The 26,938-nt window shown below is 51.4% G+C and overlaps 3 protein-coding genes across 35 annotated transcripts in view; 2 read left to right on the top strand and 1 right to left on the bottom strand.

Annotated features, from left to right (window-relative positions):
- TSC1 (TSC complex subunit 1) overlaps nt 1-6,049 on the top strand; it is a 56,165-nt gene extending 50,116 nt beyond the window's left edge. For all 19 annotated transcript variants that reach the window (XM_019033059.4, XM_019033056.3, XM_004048779.5 and 16 more), the window contains 2 exons: nt 62-223; nt 652-6,049. In XM_019033059.4, coding sequence (XP_018888604.3) covers nt 62-223; nt 652-1,171 — 682 coding nt within the window. In that variant the 3' untranslated portion in view covers nt 1,172-6,049. The remainder of the gene's footprint in view (nt 1-61; nt 224-651) is intronic.
- A 1,034-nt stretch (nt 6,050-7,083) lies between these two features.
- Nucleotides 7,084-19,609, bottom strand: SPACA9 (sperm acrosome associated 9). 10 transcript variants are annotated; one of them, XM_063696828.1, is made up of 6 exons: nt 18,354-18,485; nt 17,687-17,739; nt 17,262-17,574; nt 13,301-13,481; nt 9,825-10,027; nt 7,369-9,105 (listed from the first exon to the last, which is right to left on the bottom strand). In XM_063696828.1, the coding sequence occupies exons 4-6, from the start codon at nt 13,442-13,444 to the stop codon at nt 8,784-8,786; spliced, it is 669 nt and encodes a 222-aa protein (XP_063552898.1). In that variant the 5' UTR covers nt 13,445-13,481; nt 17,262-17,574; nt 17,687-17,739; nt 18,354-18,485; the 3' UTR covers nt 7,369-8,783. The 10 variants fall into 10 exon arrangements, with proteins under 10 accessions (XP_018888612.3, XP_063552899.1, XP_063552898.1 ...); XM_055351433.2 differs by lacking the exon at nt 17,262-17,574 and having other exon boundaries at nt 7,369-7,439; nt 8,958-9,105; nt 18,354-18,477; XM_019033067.3 differs by lacking the exons at nt 17,262-17,574; nt 17,687-17,739 and having other exon boundaries at nt 7,084-7,404; nt 8,958-9,105; nt 18,354-18,507.
- The window catches only part of AK8 (adenylate kinase 8), a 151,802-nt gene continuing 143,933 nt past the window's right edge, over nt 19,070-26,938 (top strand). For 4 of the 6 annotated variants that reach the window (XM_063696824.1, XM_031014367.3, XM_063696827.1 and 1 more), the window contains exons 1-2: nt 19,070-19,206; nt 22,180-22,264. In XM_063696824.1, coding sequence (XP_063552894.1) covers nt 19,123-19,206; nt 22,180-22,264 — 169 coding nt within the window. In that variant the 5' untranslated portion in view covers nt 19,070-19,122. Of the gene's footprint in view, nt 19,207-19,598; nt 19,631-22,179; nt 22,265-26,938 lie in introns of those variants that run through there. The other 2 variants (XM_063696825.1, XM_063696826.1) reach the window with 2 other exon arrangements.

Raw genomic sequence — 26,938 nt, 5'->3', positions numbered from 1 at the left:
AAGGCTTTTGTGTTTTTATTAAGTGGAACTTCCTATATTCTGGCTGGTCTGTATCTTTCAGAGGACAGCTGCAGGCCGCAGAGAGCAGGTATGAGGCTCAGAAAAGGATAACCCAGGTGTTTGAATTGGAGATCTTAGATTTATATGGCAGGTTGGAGAAAGATGGCCTCCTGAAAAAACTTGAAGAAGAAAAAGCAGAAGCAGCTGAAGCAGCAGAAGAAAGGTAGGAACAAAGAACTGATTCATGACCTTGGGATTAAGCTGCCAATTCCAGCATAAGGACTGTGTCACGTGGTGTGGGAAGCAGTTACAGCTGACTAGACGGGCTGCAACACTCAGCTCACTCCGTTTCAGAGACCCACTCTGATGTTCCTTTCCTCAAAACGCCCAGTGATCTCTTCCTGTTCGTGTTCGTGGCCTTGAGTCCCTCCATATGGCCACAGGAAGTGTTCACACTTAAGATTGCCACCTACTATCCCTAGTTGTGACTTAGGTTTCTCTTGATGAGATCTCTTGAGTCCAGTATTATAAAACAGAGAGTGGGCTAGCGGAGTTCAGTGTCAGTGTGAGTGAGTGTCAGTGTAATTCCACATCCTCCGAATGTGGACACTCCAATCACCGCTCCTTTTTTCCTCCCCGGCTTTCTTACAGGCTTGACTGTTGTAATGACGGGTGCTCAGATTCCATGGTAGGGCACAATGAAGAGGCATCTGGCCACAACGGTGAGACCAAGACCCCCAGGCCCAGCAGCACCCGGGGCAGTAGTGGAAGCAGAGGTGGTGGAGGCAGCAGCAGCAGCAGCAGCGAGCTTTCTACCCCAGAGAAACCCCCACACCAGAGGGCAGGCCCATTCAGCAGTCGGTGGGAGACGACTATGGGAGAAGCGTCTGCCAGCATCCCCACCACTGTGGGCTCACTTCCCAGTTCAAAAAGCTTCCTGGGTATGAAGGCTCGAGAGTTATTTCGTAATAAGAGCGAGAGCCAGTGTGATGAGGACGGCATGACCAGTAGCCTTTCTGAGAGCCTAAAGACAGAACTGGGCAAAGACTTGGGTGTGGAAGCCAAGATTCCCCTGAACCTAGATGGCCCTCACCCGTCTCCCCCGACCCCGGACAGTGTTGGACAGCTACATATCATGGACTACAATGAGACTCATCATGAACACAGCTAAGGAATGATGGTCAATCAGTGTTAACTTGCATATTGTTGGCACAGAACAGGAGGCGTGAATGCACGTTTCAAAGCTTTCCTGTTTCCAGGGTCTGAGTGCAAGTTCATGTGTGGAAATGGGACGGAGGTCCTTTGGACAGCTGACTGAATGCAGAACGGTTTTTGCATCTGGCATTGAAATGCCTCTTGACCTTCCCCTCCACCCGCCCTAACCCCCCCTCATTTACCTCGCAGTGTGTTCTAATCCAAGGGCCAGTTGGTGTTCCTCAGTAGCTTTACTTTCTTCCTTTCCCCCCAAAATGGTTGCGTCCTTTGAACCTGTGCAATATGAGGCCAAATTTAATCTTTGAGTCTAACACACCACTTTCTGCTTTCCTGAAGTTCAGATAACTGGGTTGGCTCTCAATTAGACCAGGTAGTTTGTTGCATTGCAGGTAAGTCTGGTTTTGTCCCTTCCAGGAGGACATAGCCTGCAAAGCTGGTTGTCTTTACATGAAAGCGTTTACATGAGACTTTCCGACTGCTTTTTTGATTCTGAAGTTCAGCATCTAAAGCAGCAGGTCTAGAAGAACAACGGTTTATTCATACTTGCATTCTTTTGGCAGTTCTGATAAGCTTCCTAGAAAGTTCTGTGTAAACAGAAGCCTGTTTCACAAATCTGGAGCTGGCACTGTGGAGACCACACACCCTTTGGGAAAGCTCTTGTCTCTTCTTCCCCCACTACCTCTTATTTATTTGGTGTTTGCTTGAATGCTGGTACTATTGTGACCACAGGCTGGTGTGTAGGTGGTAAAACCTGTTCTCCATAGGAGGGAAGGAGCAGTCACTGGGAGAGGTTACCCGAGAAGCACCTGAGCATGAGGAACTGCACCTTTAGGCCATCTCAGCTTGCTGGGCCTTTTGTTAAACCCTTCTGTCTACTGGCCTCCCTTTGTGTGCATACGCCTCTTGTTCATGTCAGCTTATATGTGACACTGCAGCAGAAAGGCTCTGAAGGTCCAAAGAGTTTCTGCAAAGTGTATGTGACCATCATTTCCCAGGCCATTAGGGTTGCCTCACTGTAGCAGGTTCTAGGCCACCAGAAGAGGGGCAGCTTTTTCATACCAATTCCAACTTTCAGGGGCTGACTCTCCAGGGAGCTGATGTCATCACACTCTCCATGTTAGTAATGGCAGAGCAGTCTAAACAGAGTCCGGGAGAATGCTGGCAAAGGCTGGCTGTGTATACCCACTAGGCTGCCCCACGTGCTCCCGAGAGATGACACTAGTCAGAAAAGTGGCAGTGGCAGAGAATCCAAACTCAACAAGTGCTCCTGAAAGAAATGCTAGAAGCCTAAGAACTGTGGTCTGGTGTTCCAGCTGAGGCAGGGGGAGTTGGTAGGAAGGAGCCAGTGAACTTGGCTTTCCTGTTTCTATCTTTCATTAAAAAGAATAGAAGGATTCAGTCATAAAGAGGTAAAAAACTGTCATGGTACGAAATCTTAGTGCACACGGAGGCCTTGAGCAGAAAGAATGAAAGTTTTTTTTTTTTTTTTTTAGCATGGCAATAAATATTCTAGCATCCCTAACTAAAGGGGACTAGACAGTTAGAGACTGTCACCCTAGCTATACCAGCAGAAAACCTGTTCAGGCAGGCTTTCTGGGTGTGACTGATTCCCAGCCTGTGGCAGGGCGTGGTCCCAACTACTCAGCCTAGCACAGGCTGGCAGTTGGTACTGAATTGTCAGATGTGGAGTATTAGTGACACCACACATTTAATTCAGCTTTGTCCAAAGGAAAGCTTAAAATCCAATACAGTCTAGTTTCCTGGTTCAGTTTTAGAAAAGGAAAACGTGAACAAATTTAGAAAGGGAAGGAAATCCCATCAGTGAATCCTGAAACTGGTTTTAAGTGCTTTCCTTCTCCTCATGCCCAAGAGATCTGTGCCACAGAACAAGATACCAGGCACTTAAAGCCTTTTCCTGAATTGGAAAGGAAAAGAGGCCCAAGTGCAAAAGAAAAAACATTTTAGAAACGGACAGCTTATAAAAATAAAGGGAAGAAAGGAGGCAGCATGGACAGAGTCCTGCGCTGGAAGCTCCATGGACGTGTCTGCGCAGGGTCCTCAGCTCGTCCATCCAGCCTGGGTGTCCTTTTACTCAGCATTATAACAAATGTGGCTCCAAGCTCAGGTGCCTTTGAGTTCTAGGAGGCTGTGGGTTTTATTCAACTACGGTTGGGAGAATGAGACCTGGAGTCATGTTGAAGGTGCCCAACCTGAAAGTGTAGGCTTTCATGTTGCAAAGAACTCCAGAGTCAGTAGTTAGGTTTGGTTTGGTTTTGGACATGATAAACCTGCCAAGAGTCAACAGGTCACTTGATCATGCTGCAGTGGGTAGTTTTAAGGATAGAAAGGTGACAGTATTACTCTCGAGAGACAATTCAGTCCTGGGCAAAGGTATTAGTACAATAAGCGTTAAGGGCAGAGTCTACCTTGAAACCAGTTAAGCAGCTTGGTATTCATAAATATTGGGATTGGATGGCCTCCATCCAGAAATCACTATGGGTGAGCGTACCTGTCTCAGCTGTTTGGCCAATGTGCATAACCTACTCGGATCCCCACCTGACACTAACCAGAGTCAGCACAGGCCCCGAGGAGCCCGAAGTCTGCTGCTGTGCAGCATGGAATTCCTTTAAAAAGGTGCACTACAGTTTTAACAGGGAGGGGGATAGGAAGACGCAGAGCAAATGAGCTCCGGAGTCCCTGCAGGTGAATAAACACACAGATCTGCATCTGATAGAACTTTGATGGATTTTCAAAAAGCCGTTGACAAGGCTCTGCTATACAGTCTATAAAAATTGTTATTATGGGATTGGAAGAAACACGTGGTTATGAATAGAAAAAAAACAAACCCAAAGGTAGGAAGGTCAAGGTCATTTCTTAGATGGAGAAGTTGTGAAAGATGTCCTTGGAGATGAGTTTTAGGACCAGCATTACTAACGCAGGTGGGCAGACAGTGACCTCTCTAGGTGTGTCCACAGAGTTTTTCAGGAGAGAAAACTGCCTGACCTTTGGGACTAAGCTGCGGAATCTTCTTACTAAGCTTGAAGAATGGAGAGGCGAGAGGTGAGCTACTTTGTGAGCCAAAGCTTATGTGACATGGTTGGGGAAACAGTCCAAACTGTTCTGAGAAGGTGAACTGTTACGACCCAGGACGATTAGAAAAATTCACCCACCATGCCGCACATTACTGGGTAAAAGCAGGGCAGCAGGGAACAAAACTCCAGACTCTTGGGCCGTCCCCATTTGCAACAGCACACATAGTTTCTGGTATATTTGTTGGGAAAGATAAAACTCTAGCAGTTGTTGAGGGGAGGATGTATAAAATGGTCATGGGGATGAAAGGATCTCTGAGACCACAGAGGCTCAGACTCACTGTTAAGAATAGAAAACTGGGTATGTGTTTCATGTAGCCAGCAGAACTGAAGTGTGCCGTGACAAGCCAATGTGAATTTCTACCAAATAGTAGAGCATACCACTTGAAGAAGGAAAGAACTGAAGAGCAAACAAAAGTTCTGCGTAACGAGACTCACCTTTTCTCACTGAAAGCACTAAGAGGTGGGAGGAGGCCTGTACAGGCTGGAGGAGGGTTTGGGCAGAGCGAAGGCCCGGCCAGGACCTTGGTGAGATGGAGTGCCACCCGCCTCCTGCGGATACTCTTGGAGAGTTGTTCCCCCAGGGGGCTCTGCCCCACCTGGAGAAGGAAGCTGCCTTGTGTGGAGTGACTCAAATCAGTATACCTATCTGCTGCACCTTCACTCTCCAGGGTACATGCTTTAAAACCGACCCGCAACAAGTATTGGGAAAACGTATCCAGTCTGAAGATGTTTGTGTATCTGTTTACATCCAGAGTTCTGTGACACATGCCCCCCAGGTTGCTGCAAAGATCCCAAGGCATTGATTGCACTTGATTAAGCTTTTGTCTGTAGGTGAAAGAACAAGTTTAGGTTGAGGACTGGCCCCTAAGCTGCTGCTGTGACCCTTGTCCCATGTGGCTTGTTTGCCTGTCCGGGACTCTTCGATGTGCCCAGGGGAGCGTGTTCCTGTCTCTTCCATGCCGTCCTGCAGTCCGTATCTGCTCGCCTGAGGGAAGAGTAGCTGTAGCTACAAGGGAAGCCTGCCTGGAAGAGCCGAGCACCTGTGCCCACGGCTTCTGGTCATGAAACGAGTTAATGATGGCAGAGGAGCTTCCTCCCCACTTCCCAGCGCCACATTATCCATCCTCTGAGATAAGGAGGCTGGTTTAACCATTGGAATGGACCTTTCAGTGGAAACCCTGAGAGTCTGAGAACCCCCAGACCAACCCTTCCCTCCCTTTCCCCACCTCTTACAGTGTTTGGACAGGAGGGTATGGTGCTGCTCTGTGTAGCAAGTACTTTGGCTTATGAAAGAGGCAGCCATGCATTTTGCACTAGGAAGAATCAGTAATCACTTTTCAGAAGACTTCTATGGACCACAAATATATTACGGAGGAACAGATTTTGCTAAGACATAATCTAGTTTTATAACTCAATCATGGATGAACCATGTGTGGCAAACTTGCAGTTTAAAGGGGTCCCATCAGTGAAAGAAACTGATTTTTTTTAACGGACTGCTTTTAGTTAAATTGAAGAAAGTCAGCTCTTGTCAAAAGGTCTAAACTTTCCCGCCTCAATCCTAAAAGCATGTCAACAATCCACATCAGATGCCATAAATATGAACTGCAAGATAAAATGGTACAATCTTAGTGAATGGGAATTGGAATCAAAAGGGTTTGCTGTCCTTCTTAGAATGTTCTAAAATGTCAAGGCAGTTGCTTGTGTTTAACTGTGAACAAATAAAAATTTATTGTTTTGCACTACTCTGCTGTGTGGACATGGAGTGGCTTACACTGGCCTTGGCAGGCTTATAGGTCAAGCAGGGGACTGGTCCAAAGATACAAAGCCTTAGGGTCTGGTTTGGCTACCTTGGGTGACTGGAAGAGGAGCCTGACAAATAATGGATTTGGGCTTTTGTCTCTAAGAAGACCCTTTTTATTCTGGCAAATTGTCTGGTGCACAGCCACAAATCCTTCCTGTATCTGCCTCAAATTCATGCTCTTCCTCAAAGAGTGGCCAAGTGGCATAGTGTGGGAGGGGGTGACTTGAATCCTGCCTATAGAAAAACTCCCAAGAGCCAGGCTGTCTGCAGGGGTGTGTGGCTCCTCTGTGCTGGCATGTTGGGTGTCCCATGTTTTGGTGGCACCACACTGACACTTCAGTGCTCCAGAGCTTGCCCTCTTGAGCCTTGCTGGTTGTGTTAATGTGTGTGTGCCAAGGAGACAGTGCAGCTCCCGACACTCCCTCCTCCGTGTCCTTCATGGGCTTTAGAAGAAGGCCGGAAACTGCCTTTACACAATTTTGACATCTGCCCTGGCTTATGATCTCTTGGCCTGGGACTTCCATATAAGGACCAGGGATGAATTTCATTTGCGATGTGGCTTTCAATTGCTTGCCTCTGCCTGGCTGTGTCTGGAAATCAGCGTTGCTCTGCCCATTTTATTTTTATTTGTTTTGTTTATTTATTTGAGACAGAGTCTCACTCTGTCGCCCAGGCTGGAGTGCAGTGGCCTGGTCTCGACTCACTGCAACCTCCGCCTCCCAGGTTCAAGTGATTCTCCTGTCTCAGCTTCCCAAGTAGCTGGAATTACAGGCGCCTGCCACCATATCCGGCTAGTTTTTTTGTGTTTTTAGTAGAGACGGGTTTTCACCACGTTGGCCAGGCTGGTCTCGAACTCCTGGCCTCAAGTGATTCACCCGCCTTGGCCTCCCAAAGTGCTGGGATTACAGGCGTGAGCCACTGCACCCACCCTGCTCTGCCCATTTTAATGGTTGAAGCAACTCCTTTGAGACTAAGGCTGGGAGGCGGCAGTTTTTAATTTCTCTGGAAAATTCAGATTTTCTTATCTGACTAGGTCTCTAACTAGACTTCCCATCCTTGGAGGAAGATCTGATTGCTGGTCCTCTGGAGCTTAGGCATGAGCCTCTTAGAAGCCGACTTGAGACAGGCACACCCCCTTGCCTAGGGTGGCCTCTCTCTCTGCTGTCTGCTGAGGCTTACTGCCCAATGTCCTTTGATGTCTTAGGGGAGATGTAGGTTTTCCTTCAGGGATAAATCCCAGGAAACCAAGTCAGGCAGAGAGGTGGTAGAATACTTTTTATTCTTGACTGTCTCCCCCTGAGGAAGCAACAATACAGAAGCTAAGTCGTCCCCTGTGAAGGGAAAAACCAACAGTCAGACATTACTTTGGGCAAGCTCAGAAGCCAGGGACACATTTTACAATGTTTGGGGTTCGACTATGCTATGAAAACCAGGTCATCGCCCTTGCTCAGGAGCCACAAAATCAGAATTCTGGCTTCTGTCATGCTCTCCCTCTCCCAAGTAAAGGAGAAGGAAAGGTGAGTTTATTCCCCTTTGGCTGTGGTCCGGCGAACTAAACACACTACTGAGTTCTGGCCGGGTGCCGTGGCTCACACCTGTAATACCAGCACTTTGGGAGGCCGAGGCGGGTGGACCAGTTGAGGTCAGGAGTTCAAGACCAGCCTGGCCAACATGGTGAAGCCCCGTCTCTACTAAAAAATATATATATATAAATTAGCCAGGTGGGGTGGTGGGCGCCTGTAATTCCAGCTACTCAGGAGGCTGAGGCAGGAGAATCGCTTGAACCTGGAGGTGGAGGTTGCAGTGAGCCAAGATCGTGCCACTGCACTCCAGCCTGGGAGACAGAGTGAAACTCCATCTCAAAAAATAAAAAAATAAACACGCTGAGTTCCACATGCCGACCCCCACTCCATCCTGGAGGGGAGCATCCCTGGCTCGCAAACAGCGTGTGCCTTGCCTACAGTTGGGGCTGGTGGTGGGGCAAGGAGCATATGGTCTCCAGCTTGATCACCCTCTGCAAAACTGCAGCCCGCAGCAGGGACAGGCCTGGTACTGGAGCCGGATGTGGCTCAAAGAGGACCTAGGTGACAGTTCAGTGCCCTCCTGGGACCCTCTACCACACCATCCTGTTTGGGCAACTCCTGTAAGTGGGTTTCCTCTTCATCAGCATGGAGCCTGAGGCTTAGAAGTGGAAACGTCAGAAGTTAAAGCAAGAGGGCCGGGCGCTGTGGCTCACGCCTGTAATCCCAGCACTTTGGGAGGCTGATCACGAGGGTAGATCACGAGGTCAGGAGATTGAGACCATCCTGGCTAACATGGTGAAACCCTGTCTCTACTAAAAATACAAAAAATTAGCCAGGCGAGGTGGTGGGCGCCTGTAGTCCCAGCTACTTGGGAGGCTGAGGCAGGAGAATGGCGTGAACCTGGGAGGCGGAGGTTGCAGCGAGCCGAGGTTGCGCCACCGCACTCCAGCCTGGGCGACAGAGCGAGACTCCGTCTCAAAAAAAAAAAGAAGTTAAAGCAAGAAGAGAGAGAGGAAGTCTCAGTAATATACTGGCTGATTCCTTTGGGGTTAGTAAGTGGCAGGGTCCATGGGTACCAATGAAAAAAGGACCAATCAGTAAAATCCAAATTAAACAGCAAAGCTCTCCACTGATGGAGCTCCTGGCTCTGAGTTACAATTTCCCACCAGGAGGCCTCCAGGGCGGTTTTGAACATCCCCTGGGTTTGAGGCTGGCTTTTGTGAGCTGTCTACACTTGTGTTTAGTGGCCCCGGGCTGGGTGCCTATGGCCTGGGCAGGACGAGCGGCTCCCCTGGTGCTCTCCTGGTGCGCCTGGGGCTCACTCACTTGCTGCAGCACCTTGCGCGGCAACTTCTCGGAGTGGGCGATCCATTCTTTCATTAAGTCTAGGATGAGGGGGATGAGGCTGACCACGCCGCCGTAGTGGTTCCGGGCCTCGTCACAGCTGAGGTGGTTCACCACATCGTGAGGGTATCTGCAGGACGGCAGGGGGCTGGGTGAACCCATGCTCCCTGGACTTGCCGTGCCGTGGCAAGCAGCTGCCACACCTCAGGCACAGCAGAGTCACCTGGGGAGGCTTTAGAACTGGACACACAGCACGCTGAGGCGCTCTGTCCCCAGAGATTCTGGCAGAACCAGGCGTGGGGTGCCACAAGCCCCAGGTAATTCTGGTGTGAAAGACAGGAGATGCAAACCACTGCCCCATGGTCCGTAGAAACCTGGGTTAGGGGTGAGGAACTGGCTGGCTCATCCCTCTGGCTCTTCTCACCCTGGTATCTACAGAGCTTCCCCAGGCTCTGGCCCACTGTGCTGCGGGCTCCTGGGCTGTCAGGATGAGGAGCCCTCAGTGGCAGTGCTGCCGCCCCTGGGAGGCGGCTCTGGTGTCCACTTCTTTGCATGTCAGTGAGGATCTCTGTGGGCTTCTGGGGGCAACTGCTCTGGGCTCTACACCCGCTTCTCCACCTGCCTGGTGCTAACACCCGTGAGACACCTGGTGTCCTGCCATGTCTACGATGGTTGTAAAGAAAAGGTTTTGTTGAATCCGAGTCATTCCAGTAAATGAGTGGAGACTGGGATTTCCTGCCCAGGGTGGTCTAATAGGAGCACCGTGATCCAGGCAACAGGAAAGAAGCAGGACAGAGGCCTCCCCACAGGCACACACGGGGCCTCAAGAGCAGCATCAGAGGGACTTACTTTGCTCTGAGGCTGCTTAAGTCGTTGCTTTGGCTAACGAGGGTTTTGCATTTCTCGAGGAGGTTGTTGGTGACTGGGGTGCCAGAGTGCACGGCCTCAAAGTGCTGGCAGAGCTTAGTCAGCTCTGAACAGATGTCCAGGAACATGAGCAGAACCCGCCGGTCTGTGGAGCTGTTGCAGTAGTGTTCCATGTAGCTCTGCACCTGCAAGGGCCACTGCCACATGAGCTGGGGACATGCCAGCCCGGGTCCTGGCTGGCTTATGGCACAAATGTCCAGAAGCACCCACCCTACTCCCTCCCACCCTACATGACTCATGGGGGAGACACAAGTAACGTTTAAGCATTTTAAGGTACAGACCACTCTATATAGTGGTATCACTCTCTATAGATAGATGGATGGATGGATGGATGGATGGATGGATGGATGGATAGATAGACATGATATGAAATTAATGGATCAGTTGGGCACAGTGGCTCACACGTGTAATCCCAGCACTTTGGGAGGCTGAGGTGGGTGGGGATCACTTGAGGTCAGGAGTTCGAGACCAGCCTGGTCAACATGGTGAAACCCCATCTCTACTAGGAAAAAAAAAATTAGCCAGGCGTGGTGGCACATGCCTGTAATCCCAGCTACTTGGGAGGCTGAGGCAGGAAAACCACTTGAACCCGGGAGGAGGAGGCTGCAGTGAGCCGAGATCATGCCACTGCACTCCAGCCTGGGTAACAGAGCAAGATGCCATCTCAAAAAAAAAAATTAATTAAATTAAATGGACAGATGGATGGGTAGATAGATAGATGGATATAAAATCAAGTGTTCCAGGCACCATGCAAAATGCTTTACGGGCCTGCTCTCACCTGTCCTCATCTAAACCCTACACACTGAGTAGGTACCTTTTTAAATTCTCATTTCAGAGATGAGTTCCATGACATGAACACTGGAGGTCTGGAGAGGTGAAATAACCCGCCCAGGGCACCAGTGGCTTAGTTGGATGTCCCCAGCTCAGTGGCTCCGTGCCCTACCCCTCACCTGTCCCCGTGCCACCTGAACCAACCACCGCCTAAAGCAAAAGGGGGCTGCCCCTTGACTTAATGCCACAGTGCCTGTCATCCCACTTATAGAGGGTTCATTGTGAGAAACGCCAGCGTGGGCCACCCATACTGAGGAGGAAACAGCAGGGACTGGAATCCCTTGGGCTTCAGCCGTACTGTGTTCACAAGGTGGAGAAGGAGGGGCAGGCCAGTAAGTGGAGCTTATGGGGTTACCCAGTGACTGCGTCTGAGGTTGGGCCAGAGCGGGAGGTCTGATCTCGTGCTACGGAGGAATTGGCTGTGGTCCAGGCCAGATGAACAGGCCCATTTCATAGTCAGATGGTTCTACTCTCCACAATCTGATGACAGATGCAGGTATCACCTCCTCCAGCACCCACAAAGGTCTACATCTCAATCAGGGTTTTCTTGCTGTAACCGTTTGTCTTTTTGTTGCTAAGCGATGTTTCCCCAAACAATCTGAAGTTGTTCCTTCCCAAGGACTGCCATGCACAAGCAGCTTCGTAAGGGGGAGAGGCTTTTCACACACATACCCACAAAGGCACCTGTGGGGGTCAAGGAGGAGGAACCTGCCCCATGGTGTAACTACAACAGAGCATTGCGGGGGTGGGGGGTGGTGTGCAGGGAACCTTTGGACACTTCTGGTTCAGGGAGGGCAGGGGAGGGGTGAGGCAACTCAGAACACAAGGCCACTGTTTACCAAGAGCCTTCGGCTGAACCTAAGGCAAGAAGGCCACTTCCTTATGCATGGATGTAGATTCTGGGAAGGGACACTTGTTGACTTTTGAAGCTTCTGGAGGATGGACTAAAAAGGATGTAGGCAGTTTCTTTTCTTTTTTCCCCGGAAGTCCAGGTTTACAGAAGAGGAGTTTTATTTTCCAATAGCTCAGGGGCTGCATGCGTGGGCAAATATGGCTAAATTGGCTAAATGTCACAAGTCGGTGAATCTGCGTGAGGGTTATATGGGTGCTTCTTTTCTGTACATTTAACTTTTTTTTTTTTTTTTTTTTTTTTTTTCTGAGACAGGGTCTTGCTGTGTCACCCAGGCTGGAGTGCAGTGGTGCGATCTCGGCTCACTGCAGCTTCTGCCTCCAGGGTTCATGTGATTCTCATGCCTCAACCTCCCGAGTCACTGGGACTACAGGTGCGTACCACCACAACTGGCTAATTTTGGGATTTTTAGTAAAGATGGGGTTTCACCATGTTGGCCAGGCTGGTCTCCACTCCTGGCCTCAGGTGATCCACCCACCTCGGCCTCCCAAAGTGCTGGGATTACCGGCATGAGCCGCTGTGTCTGGCCTCTATATTTAACATTTTTTTGAGTTAAAAAATTGAAAAAACATTTTACCAAAATTAGAAAAAAAAGGTTTTTTTTTCATTTTTTTGTTTTTGTTTTGTTTTGTTTTTGAGACGGAGTCTCACTCTGTCGCCCAGGCTGGAGAACAGCGGCGCAATATCGGCTCACTGCAACCTCCACCTCCCAGATTCAAGCAATTCTCCTGCCTCAGCCTCCTGAGTAGCTGGGATTACAGATGCGCACCACCACGCCCAGCTATTTTTGTATTTTTAGTAGAGACAGGGTTTCACCATGTTGGTCAGGCTGGTCTCAAACTCCTGACCTCATGATCCACCTGCCTCGGCCTCCCAAAGTGCTGGGATTACAGGCATGAGCCACCACGCCTGGCCAGAAAAAAATGTTTTTAAAGGATGCTGCCAGCAAGGGTTGCTTGTTCCTTCCGAGCCTGTTTCTCCTCTGCAGTTCTGAGCCCTGCGCCTGTTCCCACCCATCTTGGGGCAGTTACCCTTCCACAGGCTGACTCCCTCCAAGCTGTGAAGGGCCGGCCTGTGTGTGTTCCTAACTGCACTGCAGCTCCAGCCCCTAACTTCCTGGAAGGATCATTTGGTCTTGAGGCCTCCAAGTCCTGCACAGCAAACCTGGACAGCAGCTAACCCTGGAGGAGATGCAGGTTAAATAAAAACATCTGCGAAAGCACCTGGCGGTGTGCTTGGCATCCCACAGTTCCTCAACCCCCAGTGGAATCTGGTGGGAAGGACAGGATCCCTCTGGTCACCAGTAAATCCCCGGTTTTCTATGGGTGACCACTGAACCTGCGTCACAGATGAGGACGCTGAGGCACAGAAAGGTGAAGTCGTTGGCCTGAGATCACAGCAGTGGCACATGGTAGAGCTAGGACTTAAGCCCTGGCCGGCTGAGTTTTAAACCTGCCTCTTTATTCACTTGTTGTTATTCACTTACATATTTGGTAGAGAAATGAATGAAGGACTCATGACATCATTTAGGTTCTGGGTCCGGGTCCTAATTCTGGCGCAAACGTCCTTCCCCTCTCTGGGCCCCAGTGGTTTCATCTTTCATGAGAGGGGACTGGGCTTGTTGCCCCTCGGCCGGGGTGGAGGTCGGGAGCCCCACCTGTCCAATGCTGGAGATGGGCCGGATCTTGTCGTGGGCGTTCTCCCTGCAGTGCTCCAGAGCGGCGGTGAAGGTGAGCTGCTGCTGCTGGAAGAGCTTGTACTTCTGCTCGATGCTGCGAAGGGATTCTTTCACCTCATTCATTGTCTTCCTCCGTGGTCATTTACAGGAGAAGAGGAACCTATGGGGAGAAAGAGGATGGTGATGAGGTCCTGGGACCCAATGCTCGGATCCAGCTCCGGAAGGAAGGACTGTCAGGGGAGAGGGATACCCATGGCCCCTCTCACTGGAGCGCCTTGTGAGTGCCTCCCCACAGAAGAAAGCGAGGCCCTGGGAGGCTGCACACTTGTCCAGAGCCCCCAGGCTGTCCATGACAGAGCTAAGCCTGACCTCGAAATTTACCCTCCATGAACACATTCTTTGCCATGAAATGTGACTTCTTCCCTCAGCTGTGGACAGAGTTTCTCTGGTTCTGTTTCTCCAGATGTGGGTATCTACACACACACGTGCACACACACACACGCACACACATGCATGTGCACACACATACAGGCATGCGTGTACACACACGCCCTCCAATCCCTGGCTGTGGTGTCAGCAAAACCTGGGATCAAGGGATATGCCACAGGATATCAAACCAGGAGATGATCAGTTTGGATCAAATTATTTTAAAGCTGCTCTGCAACTGGTGGGAAAGTCTGGGAATTCCTTCCCATGGATTAAGCGGGGAGAAGAATCAATACTAGACTGTCTAGTTTGAGAAGATGTGAGTCTGCCTGCTCTGGGCTGGGGGCAGGAGCCTTGGTCTCAGGTTTGTGCATTCTCAGGGCAGGGCTGGTGGCTAGTGGACTGCTCCCTGACCCTGTTAATTGCTGGAATGCCATGATCAGTAACATGGAGGCTGTGGGGAGGGCTCTCTCTTGGCGCCTCCCAGACTGTCCCTGCTGTGATTTGGGTGCTCCATAGAGCATCTACAATCCTCCTGTGAGCAGAAGAGTCTGTGGGTGTGTGCTCCATGACATCACAGTTTTGCTGAGTGCGTGCAAAATGCTCCAGACCACAGATTTCCATTCATGTTAGAGTTGGAAGGGACTCAGAAAACCAACTCCCTTGAGCTGCTACGGGGAAAGTGAGGCTCAGAGGGAAAGGTTTTGCCCAGGGTGTCACAGCAAATTTGTGCCCAAGACACCCTGGGTCCTAGGCTTCCTTACATCTAACCAGCATCGTCAGTGCTGCCACACTCGGCTGCCCCTCCACTGCCTCCAGAACAAAGGCCAGGCTCGAACGTGTCACCACATGAGCAGGGGTCAGAGAAGGCTGTGCTGAGGTCAGGTCCAGTCCAAGGGAGATGTTGGAGATGGAAGGGGCCAGAACATTTAGCATGGACTGGGGCAGGGAAGGCACATTCCAAGCTTCCAAGCAGGTCCCAGGTGGATAGGAATAACAAGACGGGGCTGGGAAATATTTCTTTCTGCTGTGTCCAGAGCAGGGCTGGAGCTGGGGGTCCAGCTTGAACCCAGGAGGTCAAGGCTGCAGTGAGCCATGATCACAGTACTGCACTCCAGCCTGGGACACAGGGAGACCCTGACTCAAAAAAAAAAAAAAAAAAAAAAAAAAAGAGGCAGGGTAAGGGGAGCATCCCAGTTGATGCAAGAAGAGATGGCATCAGAGGAATGAAAGGAAACACAAGAACAGACCAGGAGATGGCCTCCGCGAGATGATGGGTGTGGTACATCAGAGCACTTGGAGGAGGCTGGGGAAGAGGCCCTTTAGGAAGATGGAGATGGAGCCCAGCCATGGAGCCTCTATCCCTGGAGCCAAAAGCCATCAAGGCTGCCTTAGAGGAGCCACCTTAAGAGCCACTGAGTGGGTCTCGTGGAAAGACAAGAGAGTATGCTTCTGCAGCAGAGCCACAGCACTGTGACTGTCAACAGACACAGGGACAGTCGCAGCTCCCCTGGGGGTGGGCCTGGGCCAGGGCAGGCAGGGCAGGGGCCTCTTTCCAGCTCAACCTCCTATGGAAAGGAGAGCTGAAGGTGGGGAATGAGATGGGGGGTCCATGGTTTATTGACACCTGCCATATCCTTGGCTGGTCCCCGCCACATGGAGCAGACATGCTGACTCACGCACAGTGGTTTCCTGTTGCGCCTCCCGTGGTGTCCGGCTCACCCAGGACCAACTAGGGTGAGGTGAGGGAGACACTTGCCCCCATGCAAAACTTAAGGAGGCGCCAAAAAACTCGGCAATCAAGATGAAAATAGGCCAGGCACAGTGGCTCATGCCTATAATCCCAGCACTTTGGGAGGCTGAGGCAGGAGGATCGCTTGAACCCAGGAGGTCAAGGCTGCAGTGAACCATGATCGCAGTACTGCACTCCAACCTGGGTGACACAGTGAGACCCTGTCTCAAAAAAAAAAAAAAAAAAAAGCATCTTGAGTAGCTGGGATTACAGGTGGGTGCCACTACACCTGGCTATTTTTTATATTTTTAGTAGAGATGGAATTTCACCACATCAGCTAGGCTGGTCTTGAACTCCTGGCCTCAAGTGATCTCCCTTTCTCAGCCTCCGAAAGTGCTGGGATGATAGGCATGAGCCACTGTACCCAGCCCCAAAAACGTTTTTTAAAGAATGGGTCTTGCTCTTTCACCCACGCTGGAGTGTGGTGGTGTGATAACGACTCACTGCAATCTTGACCTCCTGGGCTCAAGTGATCCTCCCGCCTCAGCCTCTTGAGTAGCTGGGACCTCAGTTATGTGCCACCATGCCTGACTACTTTTTTTCCTTTTTTTTTTTTTTTTGTAGAGATGGGGGTCTCCCTATGTTGCTCAGGCTGGTCTCGAACTCCTGGGCTCCAGCGATCCTCCCACCTCAGCCTCCCAGTGTGCTGGGATTAGGAGCATGAGCTGGCAACATCAGAATCTGTAAAGAAAAGATTGCTGGCTGGGTGCGGTAGCTCATGCCTGTAATCCCAGCACTTTGGGAGGCCGAGGCAGGTGGATCACGAGGTCAGGAGATCCAGACCATCCTGGCCAACACGGTGAAACCCTGTCTGTAATAAAAATACAAAAAAAGTTAGCCAGGCATGGTGGCGGGCGCCTGTAGTCCCAACTACTCGGGAGGCTGAGGCAGGAGAATGGCGTGAACCTGGGAGGCGGAGCTTGCAGTGAGCCGAGATGGCGCCACTGCACTCCAGCCTGGGCGACAGAGCAAGACTCCGTCTCAAAAAAAAAAAAAAAAAAAAAAAGATAGCTGCACCTTGTCATACTGACGCCTGAGGCAAAAGGAGAAATGAGTAACACTGAGCCTACCTTTACTTAAATTTTTGACATGTTATTCTAAATGGATTTTAGGCAGCATTATTTTTGATTTTTAAAATATATTGCATTAAAACGTGAAAAACGTCCACCTCAATGATTGAATTGTTGGCATTCCCTTAAGTTTTGTGCTGAGGGTGCATCACTTGCCTTGCCCTAATCTTGGCCCAGGGCTTACAAATGACTCAAAGGTGAAGCTCCAGAAAAGTGAGAGAGAGCACATAGGTGGAGTTCCAGGGAGAAGGGGCGTGTGCCCTTTCGGCCTGGCTTTTCCCTCATCATGGTGGGAGCTGTGGTTGGTAGTGGTTGAGAGGAACTGACTCTGTTCTTGATCCTAGCAACTTGTGACATGCACGCCAGGAATGTCATGAGAGGAGCTGTAATAAGCTATCCGAAGTGATCGTCCCTTGAACGAGAGCCACTGCAGCCAAATTAGTGTGGATGAAGGGCACAGGGGACGGGCACTTCTCGATCTGGGGGAGGAGGGAGGAAAAAAATGATTACCCATAGGTTTTAGGCTTTAATTGATTTGTATTTTTCCAGGCTGCTAAAGAAGATTGAATCATGGTAGGAAAAGCGCCTAGGGCTTAAAATAAATGAGGAGAAAGGCAAGTCATTTCAGAAATGTCCAGGAAGCAAAACAAACCTCTCCAGTGCAAATGGCAGGCATGGCTGTTGTGTTCTTTGCTCAGGGGGAGGCAGCTTCCTTTTCTTCCCCAGCTATCTTTACAGTTGGGTTTGACAAGCCTACCAAGGTGTACACACTTTGAGGAAGCGGTTTGGAGGGGAAGAGGCAACAGTGCTGGCTTTTACGTTGGGAGGGCATGTCTGTGGGCTGATGGCTGGTAGAAAAGGGCTTTAGCTGGAGCCTGGATGCAGAGTTCATGCCCTGGCTCTGCCCGATTTAACCAGTGGCCCTAGCCAAGATTTCCCCCTTTTCTGGGCCTCAGTTTATCCATCTGTCAAATGAGAGAGTTTGGATTAGCCTCTTCTTCAAGAGGCCTTCTGGTTCTAAGGCTGTATGATCAACAACTGATGAGAAAAGAAGCCCAGAAAGGGGAAGTGACTCACCCAAAGTTACCCAGCCAACCACTCCTCATTGTTCTAATCCTCCAACTTCTCATCTGTAAAATGGGAATGAAGGTGCCTATTTCACAGGATTGTTGGAACGATTAAATGAGATACTACTACTAATAGTAGCCCCATATATTGTGTGCTTACTGCATGCCAATTACTCCCCAATACATTAGCTCCTGAAATCCTTCAGCAGTTCCCTCTTCACAGGGGAGGAAAGTGAGGCACGGAGCAAGCAGAGAGTTTGCCAAGCTCGCACGGTAAGAAGTGGAGCCAGAACTTGAAGCTGGGGCTGTCTGCATTGACTGTGCCATTTTCCCTCTCCATAAGGTACAGAGACAACAGAGTTTTGCCGAGAGCACAAAGAGTTCAACAAACTCTTACAGCTCCTACTATTAACGGCAACAGACAAGAGCTAGAGATCCCAATTCAGTGTTGCGACTAATAAAATATCAAGCTGCCCCGTACCACTGGGAATTCATACGACTTAAAAAGCTCCGTCTCCAGCGCGAACCTTCCCCTCGCCCCCACCCCGAGACAGCTGTGCAGGCCCCTCCATCCTCCGGACCCCTCCATCTTTCCATCCTCCACCCCAGCTTCCAGTTTCTGACCCAGAGGCCGGGGTGGGGTCCGAGTGGGCCCACCCACACTCATCCCTGTTTACCCTTGCTTGTCCTAGAGCGCTCTTCGCTCCACGGAGCACCCAGAGAAGCTGGAGTGACTCCGTGAGTGTCGGTGCCCCGGAGAGTGGGGAGGCCCGTCCCAGGACTTCGGAGGCGAGGGTGGGTGGGGAGGTCGGGCGAGAAGGGGCGGGGCCGCGGGCGTGATTGTTACCGCCGGTGCCATAGCAATCGGGTCACGTGGCGGCTTGGCCAGAGCCGGGGAGCCGGGGAGCCGGGAGGGGTCTACCGGGGCTCGACTCTAGGAGTTGGGCTAAGGGTTTCCACCCGATCCTCGAACCTCCGGCCCATCTCATAGACGCCCCTCCCCCTTCAAACACCCTCCCCCACATTTATTCCCGCGTCTCTGTTTTAAAGATGGGTAAACTGAGGCACAGGGAGCCGGGCCGGGGAGCACTGACAGAACCAGAAGCAGGTTCTGCCTCCCGTCCCCTCGGAGGGCCGACTTGCCCCTTCTGGGTTTCGTCGGGGGTCTCAGATACGAGGAGGCCCAGCTGGAAGCCACCTGAGGGTGTCCCCCGCTAAGATGCGCAAATGGGAAAAGCGAGGCCGGGGTTGGGGAAAGAACTTGCCCGAGCCGCAGAGCGCGTCAGCCGGGGAGGTCGGGGCGGGGGCGACCCGCGCGACCGAGGATCGGGTATCTGGGCCAGGCGCGGAGCCTGCAGGGCGGGGCCGCGGCGCGTGCTGATGACGCAGTCGGCGCGGCGGCCCTAGCGACGCGGTTACTAGGGAGCGGCGAGCCGAGACGGCTACATGGACGCCACTACCGCCCCGCACCGTATCCCCCCCGAGATGCCCCAGTACGGGGAGGAGAACCACATCTTCGAGTTGATGCAGGTGACCGGACACCCCTGCCCGTCGCGACGCTGGCGGCGGCTCGGGAGCCTCCACTGCGACGTCGGGTGCGCGGCCGGGACCCGCAGCTGGGGCCGAGTCGCGCGCCCACGAAGCAGCCCAACTCGGGATGTACGATTCGTGTGTCGCCGTGACCCCGAGGGGGCCCTCGAGCTGGGGACGCTCCTGGTCCTGCCCGGGTTTGCCTCAGGCGGACCCAGGGGGAGGAAGGGGGCCACTCGAGCCTGGATTTGGTCCTGGCTGTGCCGCCAGCGGGCCTTATGGTCTGGAACCAGTCCTTTCCTTTTCTCGGTTTCCCCACCTGTGAAATGCCAGGTTGCAAGAGGTGGTCTCCCAGGGGCTCTCCCGGCGCTGACAATTACCATCTGTCGAATTTGTGGGGAGCCTCTCGGCCCAGGTTTCTGAGGTGGGCATTGTCCGAGTTCAAGCTGGCATCTCCATCCTCAGAGAGGGCCGCCTCTGGGACTGCAGCATCTCCCACCTTGGTCCCTCCTCCTCAGGGCCAGACGTCCCCGGCACCTCCGAAGCTCCCATCCTGGCTCTAGGCCTGACTGGGCCCCCAGCTCACCGTGTGACTTTGGGCGAGGCCCCGTCCCCGCCGGGGCCCCAGTTTTCCCTTCTGCACTTGGTGGAGGTCAAGGCTTTCAGGAGCTGGAGGGGAAGAACTCTCAGCCACTCAAAGGTTCTGAGAGGCAAGGGGAAGCTGGAGCTCAGTTTTCAGATCATTTGTCTGCTTCCCAGGGTACACCCCATCCCCAGGGGCATGGCATGGAGGGCATAGTGGTGTCTGTGGTCATTTGAGGTTCTGCCCTGCACACTAGACAGCTGAGCCCAGACGAAGAAACCCGTGTCTGCACCTCCATCAAACACATTTCCCTCGGAAAGTGTTAACTGATAGAGGGAGAGCAGGAGATTCCTAAAACTGCTTGAGTGGCCAATCACAAATAAAATAGCTAGCTGGGTTAGAAGTCAGCAGGTCAGGGCAGGATGGGGGATCATCTGGAGCCCTGTTGTCTGCTCTAGAGAACCTGGTGTGTTTTCCACAGTGATTGTGGGAGGAATTGCCCAGGAAAGCTTTTATTGATTTTGAAACAGGGTCTTGCACTGTTGCCCAGGCTGGAGTGCAGTAATACAATCATGGCTTACTGCAGCCTTGAACTCCTGCGCTCAAGCAATCCTTCTGCCTTAGTCCCTCCAGAGTAGCTGAGACTACAGGTGCAGGCCACCATACCTGGCTAATGTTTTTTTTTAAATTTTAATACAGACGAGGTCTTGCTATGTTGCCCGGACTGGTCTTGAACTCCTGGGCTCAAACAGTCCTTCTGCTTCGGCCTCCCAACAAGAAAGCTTTCAGTCCAGTATTTCCAGTCCTTAGTCATCTGTGTATTCCCTCCATGTTTTTGACCATTTCCATTTTTTATACTTTTGATTTTAAAGTAATGTTAGGTTCACAGGAAGTTAAAAAATAGTATGGATTTCTGGTCTCCCCTCCCACATTGCCCCCGTGATAACATCTAACATAACTGTAGCACATTGTCAAAACCAGGAAACTGGCATTGGTACAATAGGATTACCTGAACTGTAGGCCTTGTTTGGATTTCCTCCATTTTTACCTGCATTGATGTTTTTGTTGTGCATACAGTTCTGTGCAGTTGTATCACATGTACAGATTTGCATAACCGCTACTGCACCTCCATTTAAACTAATCACTTGTTTAAATCAACTCACCTTTAAAAAAATTAAATAGCCGCTTTTGCCTCATCCTAAGTGATATCCTTGAAATTATTGATTTGATGTACTTATATTTCTAATACACATTAAATACACAATGATTTAAACATGAAATGTAAAATATTTATGTGTGAACCATCTAAAATCATCTCATTCCATCATCGCACCAGTGATATACAAACATGAATTCACTCCAGCTGTGCTACTGAACAGGCAGAGAAGCTGAGGCCCAGAGAAGGGAAGGGACTTGCTGATGAGATACAGTGGGGCTGGAACCAAGACTTCTCACGGCTCGGTGCTCTTTTCCCTGCCCCACACTCCCTTCACTCCAAGAGGGCTACAGCCCCTCCCTCCTTGTCCCTGGGGCTCAAGGATGCCCCTTATTGCAGCAGCACAGCTGCTATGAGCTCCTCCTCATTTCTCTGCCTAGGGTTCTGCAACCCCAGAAGCTGCTTTCTCTTGATATGCTTGCCTGATTGGATGAAATGGCCAGAATATCCCAGGACTATTTAGAAATCTGGCTGGTAACATTCTGTTCCGTTCTGGAGAGACACAGTTAGTGGTGACGGTCATGTTCCCCAGCAAACATCTGCACTGGGCATCTGCTATGACTGCCAGGCATTGGGGTGCCAAGGGCTCTAGGCAGACAAGGAGGCCCACAGAACCCATGGCCTGCCGGGGGGATGGTGGCCTGGTGAGTAGGGACAGGGTGAGGCATGGAACAGGGCGATGCCCGCAGGCAGGTGCAGGAGCATCTGACATATTTACGTAGTGCACATACTCAAGAAGGTATGTTCCCATTGAGATCTGAGACTGAGCAGAAGTTAGCCAGGATGAGGACAAGGAAGAAGCTTCCAAGCTGAGGGAACAGCATCTGCTAAGGCTCTGAGGGGAATGGTGATGCTTGAGAACTTGGAGAAGGCTGGTCTGGGAAGCTCAAAGGGCCCCAGGGGAGAGAGCCCTGGACTGCCTGCTCTGAATCAGGGGCGAGACTCCTCCACTTCTGCCTCCCCATAGGTGCCTCCGCAGCAGCACCACGTGGCCCCCCTCATGCCTCTGCTCATGGGGACCCAAGCAGATGCCAGCTGGGGCGGTGGCTGGGTCCCAGGTTGAAGGCATGTTTGGTCGGGTGCAGTGGAGAGAGCAGGCCCCATAGCTGGTATCTGTGGTGACCAGGTGCCCTTGCAGGTATTAACCACCTGGGTGTCTGCCTTGCACCCACAGAACATGCTGGAGCAACTACTGATCCACCAGCCCGAGGATCCCATCCCCTTCATGATCCAGCACTTGCATAGAGACAACGACAATGGTGAGCACTGGCTGGGGCTCTTCCCCTCCCCGTCTTCCCTTCCCCTCCTCCTCCTTCCCTGTCTTCCCTGACTCCTCTGCCTCCTCCTCCTCCTCCTCTCCAGGGACCCTGCCCCATCCTGAGAATAGCTGAGCACCATTCTGTCCTACCTGTGTCTGAAGGGAGGTCAGAAGGGAGGGGTTTCATCAACTTGAGGTGGTGGTTCATTGAAAAATGCCTTGATTTCTTTTGGAGCACAACTTATAAAAATTCTCTTGCCAAGTTATTAAAATGAAAACCCCAGAATGACCCATGGAATCAATTATTAATGCTTTCGCCTGCCCTAGCTGATGTCGCCTGTTGGGTTTCAGCTCTCTGATCACTCCACTTGTCAGGTGTAAGTTTGGTTTCTGGTCTACCTAGACAGGCAAGCTTTTGGGCTTTTCCGACGGTCTCATTATCGGAGCCTGTTAATGAGTTTCCGAGCTCCCCAAACCTTTGCAGTTGGCCGGTGCAGGTCAGCCTGACCCAAGGCCGGAGCACAGAACTGGGGAGGAGGGAGGCGCTCACTCAAGGAAGGCCCCTCACTCCACTCCATGGTCCATTTGCCAAGTGGAGGATCAGTCCTGTCCCTTGTGAGCTGTTGGGGAGGACCGATGTCTTGGAGCTTTTATGTTTCTTTCGTTGGAGCATTAGCTGCTTTGAAGGAGCTACCAGCGCACCAGTGAAATTAGCACTTGGTACAGCTGAGGACAGAGCCCAGAGATGCCCTGTGTGGAGGTTCAGAAGGCCCAAGGTGAGAAATGACACTAGGTAGTTAAAAAAAAGAAAGAGAGGAGGTTCCAAGCCTTTTCCTTGTGCCCCACATGCAAGTCTTGACGCATCCAGGCCTGGCTGCGGAGCAGCAGAGTAAGGGAATCATGGGTCCCGATGCCATTGCATGGACCTAGGCAGGCAGTACAGAGAGGGACCCCACAAAGGGCCAACAAAAAGGCCCTTTTCTGAGCCTCTGGTTAGGTGCAAATGGCTGATTCACTAGACATTCCCTTGTTCAGCGGATGTTGACTGAGCGTCCTATATGCCCAGGCGGGGGTGGTGCGGTGCTGGGGTGGCCTTGGGACCCCCTTCCCCGTGTCCGATTTGCCTTCTCCCCAACCCCACCTTCCTGGTGCAGTTTACTCTGCCCTGCAGCGACTCTTAGAGACCTCCTTTCTCTGGTTGGCTGTTTATTACATGGTACAGGTGGGAGGTTCTGTCTCCCCAGATTCATCACCTGCTCTTAGGGTGGGTGTTAAGCCTACCCTGCGCTCCTGAGTGGTCCTTACTGCTGCAGACCTAGGCTCGCCCCCAGGCCTCACTGACTCCATTTGCCAACGGAGGAAGTTCCTGCATTCCCCCCTGCCCCCACCCTGAGGCCGAGTGGGTGCTGGGAGCTTGAGTGCTACTGAACTCTGTTATTCCAGGGCTGCGGAGAGCATCTCTGCCCACACGCAGCTATCTCACACCGCCACCAGAGAAAGAATGGACCACAAAGGGAAAGCAAAGCAAAAGGAAACACAAAGTAAAAGTGAAATAAGAGCCAAGTAAAAGCTAAAGTAAAAGTAAAGTAAAAACAAAGTAAGACTAAAAGTCAACCAAGAGCGAGTGGAAAGTGCAGTGCAGCACAGTCCTCTGTCCTGCTACCCCCCCACCTCCCTCCCCACTGTCAGGGACCCTGCAGCTCACTCATCTTAAAATGTAGAGATGTGAGAGATCGTGGCTCTCTTTGGCCTCACTTTCCTCGTTTGTGAAATGGATGTGTTTGGTTAACCCAGATAGAAGCTGTGAAACTCTGGTCTGGTCAGTAGTGGCTGAAGGAATGGGAAATCCCTGATGCATCATGGGTAGCAGCTTCCAGGAATACGACGTCGAGTTTCCACTAGTAAAAAGCTTAATAGATTTTTCTAAATTAAAAATTGTGCTTGCCAGCCTGGCCAACATGGCAAAACCCCATCTCTACTAAAAATACGAAAATTGGCTGGGTGTGGTGGCTCACACCTGTAATCCCAGCACTTTGGGAGGCCAAGGTGGGTGGATCATGAGGTCAGGAGATCGAGACCATCCTGGCTAACATGGTGAAATCCCATCTCTACTAAAAATAAAAAAATTACCTGGATGTGGTGGCAGGCGCCTGTAGTCCCAGCTACTGGGGAGGCCGAGGCGGGAGAATGGTGTGAACCCAGGAGGCGGAGCTTGCAGTGAGCAGAGATCACGCCACTGCACTGCAGCCTGGGCGAAAGAGCGAGACTCTGTCTCTAAAACAAAACAAAACAAAAATACAAAAATTAACCAGGCTTGGCAGCACACACCTGTAATCCAAGCTACTCAGGAGGCTGAGGCAGGAGAATCGCTTGAACCCAGGGGGTGGAGGTTGCAGTGAGCTGAGATCGCACCAGTGCACTCCAGCCTGGGCAACAGAGTAAGACCCTATCTCAAAAAAAAAAAATGCGCTTGAAAGCTGGGTGTGGTGGTGCACCTGTAGCTCCAGTTACTTGGGAGGCTGAGACAGGAGGATCGCTTGAGGCCAGGAGTGAGAGGCCATGGTGCCACGACTTCATCTTGAATACCCACTGCATTCCAGCTTGGGCAACATAGTAAGACTCTATCTAAAAAAAAATGTGCTCGATAATAATGTAACCACTTGAACTCTCATAAATTAGGTTGCACTGACATTTTCTACTGTTAGTTTGAAAATCATGCATGCCCTGTGTTCTTCTCTCTTTTTATTTTCTCCCTCTTATTTTTCTTTTTAGAGACAGGGTCTCTGTTGCTCAGGCTGGAGTACAGTGGGGAGATTACAGCCCACTACAGCCTTGACTTCCTAGGCTCAAGTGATCCTCCTGCCTCAGCCTCCTGAGTAGTTGGGACTACAGGTGCACGCTACTGCGCCTGGCTAATTTTTAAAAATTTTTTGTAGAGATGGGGTTTCACTATGTTGCCCAGGCTGGTCCCTGCTCCTAGGCTCAAGCGATCCTCTTGCCTTGGCCTCCCAAAGCACTGAGATTACAGGCATGGACCACTGTGCCCGGCCCTCTGTGTTCTTAAACCGCTACTTCAAGGCTTACCTAGTTCCCCAGCCTAGAAGCTCAAGAACCTTGAATTTCAAGAAATTTGAGGCAGATTCAATCATCTCTTTGTTTTGATCTTGCTCCTCTGTGTGCAGCTTTAATTTTCAATGTCAAACTATCCACTTCATCAGAATTTTAAAGTTTAAACATCATCTTTCTGGTTTGGATGGAGTGCAGTTGATGTTGGCTGGACAGCCACCTCCGCTGCCACCACCCTCCCTTTGTCTCCTCCTCCCACCCTCCTTAGCGCCCCTTTCCCTTCATCCGAAGGTCTAGGGCTTTCCTGAAGCTCCCTCCCAGGAGCCCTTGCTCCTTTCTCTGCACTGCACCTGCTCTGTTGTTCTCGAGCAGAGGCTCAGGCTCCAGACCTGCCTCGTGCCATCTCTAGCTGGGGGCCAGCCTCCAGCCGGGGGGGTCTGTCCTCCTGAATAGCTGAGTCCAGCTTTTTGCCCAGATGCTCTCAGGGAGTCGAGTCACTGGGTCCCAGGAACCACTGTTTTGGAGAGTTCATTTGTTTCCCACAGCCCTGCACTCCACCGCAGGCCCTCAGCTGGCGGCTTTTATGGATATTGGAACATTTTGTCCTTTGGCTCAAGCCCCAACCACTGAAATGGAAAGAAGAGAGTGACACCCATGGGTTTCTCTCTCTTTGCCCACGCCTCTGTGGACAAATGAAGCAAAAATGGGAAGGAGGAAGGGAGACAGGGGAGACTACCCTGCTTGGTGACTTTTCTTTTCTTTTTCTGTTTTTTTGTTTTTGTTTTTGTTTTTGTTTTTGTTTTGAGATGGAGTCTGGCTCTGTCGCCTAGGCTGGAGTGCAATGGCGCAATCTCAGCTCACTGCAAGCTCCGCCTCCGAGGTTCAAGTGATTCTCCTGCCTCAGCCTCCTGACTAGCTTGGATTACAGGCACCCGCCACCATGCCCAGCTAACTTTTATATTTTTAGTAGAGACGGGGTTTCACCACGTTGGCCAGGCTGGTCTCAAACACCTGACCTCAGATGATCCACCCGCCTCGGCCTCCCAAAGTGCTGGGATTACAGGCATGAGCCACCACACCCGGCCGCCTAGGTGAATTTTCTAGGAGTGGGAGAAGCCTTGAATCAGCTAAGCCCAATCCTCATGTGTCCTAGAAGAGTGCGGGAGGCTTGGAGAGGCCCATGACATCCAGTGTGTGTTTTTGTTCCCCTGGGCTGGTGTGTCAGATCATTGTGCCCCCTTCCAGCCATGCAGCGGCCTGGGGTAACTATAGCTAGGACCTCAACCCTTCCTCTTACTGGGCCTGGGGTTAACTGCCACACACAGTGACATGGCTGGTGACTGGTGTAGAGGGAAAGAAGGCCCCGGACCTATCCCGGTGAGCGAGCACACGAGGGAGCAGAGGGAGCCCCGGCACATGGGCTGGCAGCCTCTTCGCCGCCAGAAAGGCAGATTTAGTACAAAGTGAGCATTTACAGTAGCCTTGGGCAATATTAGAGCAGGCGATGGTGTATATAATGGTATGTTTCGTTTTTTATCAAACGTTTGTCCAAGAAAGCTGTGTATTAGAGCTCCAATACCTAAGGGTTTTCTTGTGAATTTTAAATCAT

The sequence above is a fragment of the Gorilla gorilla genome, chromosome 13 (assembly GCF_029281585.2).
Source record: "Gorilla gorilla gorilla isolate KB3781 chromosome 13, NHGRI_mGorGor1-v2.1_pri, whole genome shotgun sequence".
In the NCBI taxonomy this organism is placed as follows: domain Eukaryota; kingdom Metazoa; phylum Chordata; class Mammalia; order Primates; family Hominidae; genus Gorilla; species Gorilla gorilla.
Note: the sequence above shows the minus strand (reverse complement) of the source record. Positions and strands in the feature narration are given on the sequence as shown.